General features: G+C 46.3%; 1 protein-coding gene across 6 annotated transcripts; it reads left to right on the top strand.

Annotated features, from left to right (window-relative positions):
- The first annotated feature begins 883 nt into the window (after nucleotides 1-883).
- On the top strand, nucleotides 884-9,460 carry AKIP1 (A-kinase interacting protein 1). Of its 6 annotated transcripts, none has more exons than XM_057553985.1 (6): nucleotides 884-1,007; nucleotides 1,220-1,560; nucleotides 1,927-2,007; nucleotides 4,337-4,441; nucleotides 7,235-7,289; nucleotides 9,019-9,460. In XM_057553985.1, exons 2-6 carry the CDS (start codon nucleotides 1,226-1,228, stop codon nucleotides 9,160-9,162), a joined length of 720 nt encoding a protein of 239 aa, XP_057409968.1. In that variant the 5' UTR covers nucleotides 884-1,007; nucleotides 1,220-1,225; the 3' UTR covers nucleotides 9,163-9,460. The 6 variants fall into 6 exon arrangements, with proteins under 6 accessions (XP_057409968.1, XP_057409971.1, XP_057409972.1 ...); XM_057553989.1 differs by lacking the exon at nucleotides 884-1,007 and adding an exon at nucleotides 5,784-5,855 and having other exon boundaries at nucleotides 1,065-1,447; nucleotides 9,019-9,250; XM_057553988.1 differs by lacking the exons at nucleotides 884-1,007; nucleotides 1,220-1,560; nucleotides 7,235-7,289 and adding exons at nucleotides 1,014-1,203; nucleotides 5,784-5,855.
- Nucleotides 9,461-9,465: the final 5 nt, after the last annotated feature.

Raw genomic sequence — 9,465 nt, 5'->3', positions numbered from 1 at the left:
GAGCAACAGTGCAGATGGAGGTTGTAGTAGTATCCTCATACACACCTGATAGCTCAGAACTGCTAATCAAGCCATCTGCTGAGGAGACCTGCTCAGCACTGAGGATTTCCTCGTGTCCCTTAAAGTGGTCTCTCCTGAGCAACAAGGCTTCGCTGCGCGCCAGGATGGTGTAGCGAAGTCACTAATTCACAATGAGACCCTGTATCTCCTACCAGACAACCGGTGGCGTGGAATGGAAGGTAAAGACGCACGACTCCTTATTTAAACGTGGGGCAACTATTCTTGAAAGGTGAACCCCCGCCCCCGAGAGAAGCGGCCTCCAAAAAAAGGTGTGAGTCTATACTTCTCACCGGAGGAGTGAGGAAGCAACCACGAGGGGATTACGAGAGACCCTACACACAACGCAGGCACCCCTGGCCCTGTGGGCCGGACATCCCACAGCGCACAGCCTGCTGGCCAGACAGACTCCCTTCTCCAAACGCCACTGTGGCAGCCGCACTGTTTGGCCTATCCTAGTCATCTCCCCAAACAAAAGAGGTTTTACAGTAGCGATATCCTAAAATATAGACCAGGCATTAATAGGCGCCTGGAGGCACGCGTCTTACTCCCCACAATTTCTTAGCCCAACAGACCACCTGACTTTACAACAGGTTCTCCGCGTTAAGCGGCGGAGACGACCTCTAAGGGCCAGCTCCTGGCCCAGGGGCTCCTGCGACAGCGTGGACAGACAGCCTCAGCCACTGGGTCGACTCCGGCTCCCGCGACCCGCCAGCCGGCAGGCCCCGCTCCGCCCCCTACGCTCCGGCAGTTAGCCCGACAACCCGCTCACAGGAGCGGCGGCCGGGACACAGTAGGCTTGTTCTGTGCGGGCCGCGCGCTTCACCGCCCCCGCCACGCCCCTCGACCCCTCACCGCCAATAGCCTGCTGCGCCGGCGCAGGATGCTCCAGGCCCAGCCCCCCCTCGACGACCGGGCGCTGAGCGCATGCGCCTTGAGAGGCCGGCTGGGTGAGGGCTTCCTAGTGAGGGAGGGGGAGTCGGAAATGGAGGGGCTCCGCGCATGCCTTCGCCCCTGACACCGAGCCCGCTGGAGAGCGCGTTGGGCGGAGCCGGGGGCGGCGGTCGCCGGGGAGATCGAGGCCCTGGGTTCGACCCCGAGCTGGAGCGGGGTCCCGGAGGCCCGCTAACCCGCCGGTGTTTGTGTGTATGTGCCCTCGCAGGGAGACATGGAGAACTGTTTGGCGGCCGCGGCGCTGAACGGGGTGGACCGACGTTCCCTGCAACGCTCGGCTAGGCTGGGTCAAGAAGTGCTGGAGCGGGCCAAAAGGAGGGCGGTGGACTGGCATTCGGTGGAGCTTCCCACAGGCAGCGTGGGGGTCATTTCCCGGGAGCGGCCCTACAGAGAAAGAGGGCCGGCAGCCGGCCCCCATCGCCTTCTCCCAGGAGAGGTGAGGGCGCCAGTGCTGCGGGACCAGCCCATTCATTCGCTCAGCAGCGTCTTGCTGAGAACCAGGGCACGCCACACAGCAGCACCCGAGGGATCCTGTCCTTGGCGGAAGCTGTTAAGTATCAGGACAGTGAACCGGAAAGCCTTTTGAAAACTCTTGACATTTGACAGATTCCTATTGGCTAGCTTTAGGATACCGCTAGAGACCGCTAGTGCTCGGCCCTGGTTGGTTACTTTTTACAACAATTCTTACAGGCTATCATTTGATATTAGAGGAAAGCCAACAAACCTGTCTTTGTCCTGGAAAAATTGCATGTCTGTGTATTCCTTTTAGAGTTGGAATTCTTTCTCAGTAAGAGCCTTTTACTGACAAACTTGCAGAGGCCTTTCAAAAAGTAAAAGGGAAGGTATTCCCCAAATGACTTCCTTCTCCAGTAGGGAATACAGATCTCACCTGTGACTTGCCGTTTATTCAAATAGAGAGAAGAAAGACACCCAACCCTCAGTGCTTCCTTCAGAACAATGGCTGAATTCATGGACTATACTTCAAGTCAGTGTGGGGTAAGTTGGTGTAAGCCAAAGTCATGCTCCTGATCTGCCTGCTGATGGATCATAAAGTGGATTTTTGTGGAATTTAGGGAGAATCTGGAGACTGCCTGTTCACCCTGCCCTGCCTTCATGGGCAGGTTGTAATCAGCCAAGGATTTAAACCAGGTGATAAATCCAGGTTAGCATTCATTCAACAAATATTGAATGCCTAACTTTAACTGTTACGAGGATACAGCAATGCACAAGCCAGAAAAGATCTGCCCTCATTATTGTTTCGGAGGGCAGGGCTTATTTGCTGAATTCCAAAACAAGTCCGAATATTAGGGGTTTTTAAAACTTTGAACTGAAATTTTTTTTTTAAATCAGTAAGATCATTCTAAACTGGAACCGAGCCTCTCTCTTTTCAAAGCAAAAACTGAAACAAAATCCCTCCATTAGATCTTAATCTCTGTTACAAGTCCCTGGTAAGGTAGTATGCTTTTGTGTGTGTGTGTGTGTGGCCACACAGCATGTGGGATCCTAGTTCCCCAACCAACTTGCACCCCCTGCATTGGAAGCACGGAGTCTTAACCACTGGCCACCAGGGAAGTCCCCCTGGTAATGTAGTTTTTAAGTATGCCCCTTTGGGTCCATATCACTTGTTGGCCACAGAGGTGGTTATGTGGCACAGATGCAGTGCCCTCATCAGAGGTAGTGTGGCTTAATGGCAGGAGCAGCCTCCCAGGAATCAGACCTGTGTTCTGCCACTTCCTGGCTATAATGCCTTAGGCTAGTTAGTCTCTCTCAGCCTTACCTTCCCACATGGTAAAATGACGATGTTTCAAGTCCTTTCCAGCCCTTATAGTCTGCTTCTTTGGTTTCCACTGAGAGATGAACACCAGAAAATTGTCATAAACTGTAGCACAGGGGACTTATGTGAGATTTTTGGTCCCATTCATTGAAGTGAGTGAACAAAGGTTTTAAAGGCGCTCTTCTCAAAACCATACACTAAGGTCGTCTTTAAGTATTTTGAGGGAATGTTGAAGGCAGGCAGCCAACATTCAAGAAAATCACCTGCATGGAAGGTACTCTCTGTCTTCTAGGAATTAAAACAGACTCTGTGGTCTCTTCCAGCCTTAACATTTTATGATTCTTACGTGGTTGTAAGGGTGCTTGGTCTGCATGGCAGAAGGAAGAGAATACCTTGTTTCTGTCCTGCTTTTCAATTTCATAATGAATATTAAGATTCAAAAAATCTCTAATATTTCTACATCTTTTTTAAAATCCTTGTGACTCCAAGAATAGGATTCCAACCAGTGAGATATGGTTCAGAGAGTATTTTTATGTTTTTATTTTGTTAAATGGTTTTAGAAAAATCCATAACTTTGGCTCTACTGTAAAGTGATCAAGTTAAACGCTTTGGTTCATGGTTCAGTAAAAGGAATAATATTTGTCTTTGGTTTGAGGTTTAGTAAATTGGTGTTCTTCATTTTGGTTTTCAGTTCATGCTTTAGTTCAAATCTCCATTAAGGAATGGAGGCTCAGAACCCCTCAGCTTTCTAGAAATAGAATTAAGAACAGTGTTCTGAGTTTGCTTTCAAAATTTTGAAGCATCCCCTAAATTACATCATTAGAGTCATGTCCTGACGTGCTTTCCGCAGCTTCTCATTCTTTTGGTCTCTTGCCTTAAACATTGTCCCCACCCTTTGTTCAAAACAAGCAGGCTTATGTTGTCCTCATCATTAGTCACAATCAGGGGCAAGTCTAAGGTTAACTTTGAGGGGGAGGAAGGAAGTAGACAAGAAAAAAACTGCATTCTGATCCTTTGGATTATTTTTGCTTAAATCGGAGTCTTCTCCCTCCCCTCCTTTGCATAGGGAGAATGGCTGCATAGCTGTTGGGTTTATGTTACATTTCCTGTTGTATTTCTAAATCTCAAGGATATGCACCTCTCTCTTCTCTTGTCCTTGTCTGAGACTTAGTAAACACAGACCTGTTTGTCAGAACTTGTCATGAGAGGAGATGAAAGGGCTTGTGTATTTGACCTCGGGGTGAGGATGTTGTGAAAATTATTTAACCTGGCAGAGAGCATGGTCCTACCCAGCTTGAGTTGCCGGAGTTCTTGCCCTACAGAGGCAGCAGATGGCAGCAAAGTAAGGCCAAGTGCAGTTTCCTTCTCTGCAGCCACTTTACACGGGCTAAGATTTGTTATATGACTTCAGAGGCCTCTCAAGAGGGCAGGTAATTAACCTTTGCTCTCTTGCCTCCCTCCTTAACCATACTTTGCCCAAGTAACAAGGAGTTTTTTGAAAATTTGACCAATCTGTTTGGTTACCCAACATCTTTCACATTACTTCTCTAGAAATATTATTCATCTGTGCCAGAGGAAGGAGGGGCAACCCACGTCTATCGTTATCACAGAGGGAAGTCGAAGCTGCACTTGTGCTCGGACACTGGGAATGGTCAGGTATGTATCCTCAGCTGTGCTGTGCTGTGCCCTCAGCTTCCCAAGATAGGAGGCCCTACATCTTGGAGCTCCTGCTGGATTGTATTATTGGATGCCTGGGTGACTCAGCATTACAGCGCTCAACGGAAATGTATCACCTCCCAGCCTTAGAGAACTTACAGCAATGAACATGACATAGGAGTTTTTGTCCAAAATATGAGATTGATGCCATTGTCGGATCTTCAGTTGAACCTGCAGTCCTGGGCCAAGGGATTCGTGGACAGGCTTAACGAAAAGCGCTTCAAATATCCTCTTCTACATCTAGGGATATGAAAGAGATTTTTAATAATCACATATTTCACTCTAAGGTAGTGATAAGTATCATGTCTTTGGTAATTTTAAAAAAAGAAATGCAAGGAGGGGGTTTCTTTTAACAAAATGCTTTTCCTAAAGATAACAATTACAGGCCTCTCACTGCAAATTACCTGTATTTTACCACATGTCACTCTGGGAAGCCAAAGACTCTACTTGTTGAACTGATTCAACAGGAGTCCTTTGTTATTGTTTCTGGGGAGAGTAGGGGTTTTTTTGCTTTTGTTTTTCTTTTTAAGCTCCCCTGATTGTACTCAAAGATAGCAAACTTAAGTTCAGAGTCTAATCCACAGGTTGGATTCCTGACTTCTCTGGCCTGTGGGTTTAGGGAAGGGATGGGAGAGTGGCTGCAGGGATGTGAGCCATTCTGTTTCCCTGGCCTGGGGTACAAGGGGTAGCACCAGAGCCTGGATCCTGGGCTTCCTCTTCTGGCCTGGCCTAGGCCCTCTTAAGAGTGCTTGACCCTAAGGGAGTTACATGTGGGCAAGAGTCATTCGTATCCCTCCCATCCCTTCCTATAAAACGTAAATTGGTGCATCTAAGGGAAATTGACTTTCTCAGTTCAGCCTCTTCCCCTCTAGTACTCCCACTGCTGGGAGAACCTTGGAAGAGAATTCTATTTTCTGAAAGCCTGTTAAATGTCGATCACTTTTGCACTTTAGATCTTCCTTACAGTGTAGTATCCCGAAGCTATGGACTAGGAAACCAAGGCTTAGAGAAATTAATCTGTCCCTCTCAGTAAATGACAGAGATAGGATTCAAACTCAGGTCTATCTGAGTCCAAAGCCCATGTAAGGATAAAAGGTAATCATGGTAAACATCTGACTAAAAATACTTCACAGAATTCACTAAAAGCCTTAAGAACTTAGGTGACAACTTGGAAAACACTGACAGAACAATTGTTAGTTCCTAATTAAGTAGGAAAAATTTTCTCTCTACCATCCAGAAGTCAAAGTTTGGGCCCTAATCAATGTTTCTACCTACTCTTCAGAGAAAAGACACCCCCCTTGGTGTCGGAGGCATCCGTCAGGCATCAGAGTGTGCACTAGAGGCATCCCAGCCTGTGAGTACAGAGCTTCTAGGGTACTGGGCTCCACCACCACTGCAATTCCATGAACTGATCTGGTTACTATAGGGTTCTTTGTACTGGATCTATAGTATTTTTAAGTTGGGATATTTTTACCCTTGGGGACAGTGTACAACATTTTAGTTCAGTGTAAAATTATGTTTTCTTGGTATCCTTCCTTCACTTGAAATTTCAGGGATACTCTTTGTGCCTGAACTCATAGTTGCGGTTGGAAAGAATGCAAAGTATTCATATCTCCATTCCTACAGCTCAGCTGGGCTGGCAGTGGGTCCTGTTGGAATTCCACCATCTGTTCAAGCAGCAGGAGGGGCCTGACCCTCCTGCTTACAAAGTGAAAACCATTGCTGAAATTCTGCAACGTATACATTTGGTTAGATCAGGTTCCAAAACATTTGAAGAGATTTGTTCCTATTTTCCACAAATGTTTCTCTGTGAAAACATACAGTGATGTTTTTAGGATAAAATACTCATTAGTTCATGAACCCAGGGAATCTTTTGGAACTTGGAAGGGCTGGAATTCTGAGGAATGGAACTCTGGTGTGTTGCTGCAATCGTTTGCTTAATTTTTGTTTGTATACAGTGTGCTACTAGCCAGGATTCAGAATATACTAGAGTTAGTAGCAACTAAGACTATTCTGCTTTTAGTACAAGTTGTTAGGCTTAGATGCCTCCAATACTTACTGTATTTTGGTAATGCTAATCTTCCTGATGTTCACAGTGTTGGAATCACAGATGCCAATCTTGCCCCTTTTATGCAGACAATTGAAGCATCCTTGGCTTTCTGCAATTCTGATAAAGCTGTATTTTCTGAAACCTCCTTTTGTTTATTTTCATAGTTGATGACCAATAAATAGTTGTGGCATTGTCATACACATTCACGTCAGTTAAATGATGATAAGCCTCCAATTTTGCAGTAACTGGGCATGAAAGGATATAGCATAAAGCAGCTTCGGAAAACCTTGGCTTCAAATCTATTTGCAAGATGGAAAGAGAGGAAGTTTCATAAAAGTATAAATATTATCATTTATTCCTCCTAGCAGAATTTACTGGCCAGTAGTTTGGTCCACCTGCCCCCCGCCCCCAGGGGTGATGTAGAAATGACAGCTTCTGCCTGTGGCTCCTTCTGAGCATTGAGTAAGCATTGTAGTGGTCTCCCAGTTGTGGGATAGGCGCTCTGGCTCTTAATTACAGGCTCTTTTCTGGTTTGTGACTTTGCTCTTTGGCCATTTGAGCTGAGACCCTTCCTCTGCCTGCACATCTGCCATGACCACTTCCCAGCCAGGCATGAAGTCTGTCCTTGGAGGATGGCTTGTGCTCAGCTCAGCTCTAAACATAAATCTTTCCATTAACTCCAGCTTCCAGTGTGTTGCAGTATCAATCTTCTTTGACTTACGTCCCGATAAACCCATTGTAAGTTGAAAATATCATAAATTGAAAGTGCATTTATTTTTTTATTTTTAAATTTTTATTTATTTATTTTTGGCTGTGTTGGGTCTTCGTTGCTGCGCGCGGGCTTTCTCTAGTTGCAGAGAGCGGGGGCTACTCTTTGTTGCGGTGTGTGGGCTTCTTATTGTGGTGGCTTCTCTTGTTGCAGAGCACGGGCTCTAGGCACACGGGCTCAGCAGTTGTGGCTCACGGGCTCTAGAGCGCAGGCTCAGTAGTTGTGGTGCACGGGCTTAGTTGCTCCGAGGCATGTGGGATCTTCCTGGACCAGGGATCGAACCCGTGTCCCCGACACTGGCAGGCGGATTCTTAACCACTGCGCCACCAGGGAAGTCTAAAAGTGCATTTAATACACCTAACCTACTGAACGTCATAGCTTAGCCTAGCCTACCTTAAACGTGCTCAGAACACTTACATACCCTGCAGTTGGGCAAAATCATCTGACACAAAACCTACTTTATAATAAAGTTTTGAATAGTTCATGTATTGATAATTTATTGAATGCTGTACTGAAAGTGAAAAACAGACTGGTTGTATGGGTGCAGGATGGTTATAAGTGTATCAGTTGTTTACCCTCGTGATCCTCGTGGCTGACTGGGAGATCGCTCACTGCCGCTGCCCAGCATCACGAGAGAGTATTGTGGTGCACATCGCCAGCCCGGGAAAAGATCAGAATTCAAAATTTGAAGTACGGTTTCTACTGAATGCATATCACTTTCACACTATCATGAAATCGAAAAACCATAAGTCTGACCATTGTAAGTCGGGGACCATCTGTATAGGAGAACTGGTCTCCAAGGGAGGGCTTTAGCCAGCCAGCTGACTTTCTGCATGACAAAGTGGAATCTACTCATAGTGTTCTCAGCTTTAGGTGAAAAGAAATGTTTCATCCTCCTAATAATGAATTTAGCAAAGCACAGTTAAAAAGAATACTTCTCGGGCTTCCCTGGTGGCGCAGTGGTTGAGAGTCTGCCTGCTAATGCAGGGGACGCGGGTTCGGGCCCTGGTCTGGGAGGATCCCACATGCCGCGGAGCGGCTGGGCCCGTGGGCCACAACTGCTGAGCCTGCGCGTCTGGAGCCTGTGCCCCGCAACGGGAGGGGCCGCGGTGGTGAAAGGCCCGCGCACCGCGATGAAGAGCGGTCCCTGCACCGTGATGAAGAGTGGCCCCCACTTGCTGTAGCTGGAGAAAGCCCTCGCACGAACTGAAGACCCAACACAGCCAAAAATAAAGAAATAAATAAAGTAGCTATAAAAAATTAAAAAAAAAAAAGAATACTTCTCATTATCCCACAGCGCCTTGCCATTACTGCTGATCTGTGATAACAAGTGCCACTGCCTACTTTTGAGCCCCAAAGCAATCGTCATTAGCCTTTCCCTCTACCTGATTCTTAACCTTTCTACTCCAACCAGAGTGTTCCTTTTATGATCCTTCATGTTCCTATAACAATTTAGTGTTTTCACATACATGCTTATTTGTGAGCTAATTTTAGAAATAAGGAAACAAGCATAAGGAGAGGCTGAGACTGGCCTAAATGGCAGTCCTATTACGTTGCCAAGCCAAGCCTTGAAAGCAGAACCTCCATCTACCACGTTAGTACCTCACTCCATCACACACAGAGGGAGCCGGGTGGAGGTGCCCTGACGGCACTGGGACATAAAATCTCTAAACTGCTAATATCCACTTTTCCTTCCAGGCTGAGGACATCTCTAAGGACCTCTACATAGAAGTATATCCAGGGACCTATTCCGTCACTGTGGGTGTAAATGACTTGACCAAGAAGACTCACGTGGTAGCAGTTGATTCAGGACAAAGTGTGGACTTGGTCTTCCTCATATGATGTTGACCATCACAGACATCACCTTTTTTTTTGTTTGTTTTTTAAGTATCAAGAAGAATAAAGTTACCATATGTCCTCTTAAAATTTACACATTAATCCTGCTTTTAATGCTGACTGACTGTAGAGGGTGAGCCTTCCTAGGAACTGGAGTTTGTCTCTTTCAGTGCCTATTTTAACTTGAAAGTCCCCTCACCCTCTTCTGCCTGAAGTAATAATGTAATGATGCTGTCTGAATAGTTTTTACTGCTTGCTTTCCAAGTAAAGGTTAATTATGATAATAAAGTAAGAAATTTGGAAATGAAG

Source organism: Balaenoptera acutorostrata, chromosome 9, assembly GCF_949987535.1.
Source record: "Balaenoptera acutorostrata chromosome 9, mBalAcu1.1, whole genome shotgun sequence".
In the NCBI taxonomy this organism is placed as follows: Eukaryota; Metazoa; Chordata; class Mammalia; order Artiodactyla; family Balaenopteridae; genus Balaenoptera; species Balaenoptera acutorostrata.
This window is presented reverse-complemented; position numbering and strand designations above follow the sequence as displayed.

Coding starts and splice junctions, on each gene's coding strand:
- AKIP1 (XM_057553985.1), top strand. CDS start 1,226: ATGGAGAACTGTTTGGCGGCCGCGGCGCTGAACGGGGTGGACCGACGT. Junction 2,008..4,336: donor ATACTTCAAGTCAGTGTGGG/GTAAGTTGGTGT, acceptor TTACTTCTCTAG/AAATATTATTCATCTGTGCC. Junction 7,290..9,018: donor TACGTCCCGATAAACCCATT/GTAAGTTGAAAA, acceptor TTTTCCTTCCAG/GCTGAGGACATCTCTAAGGA.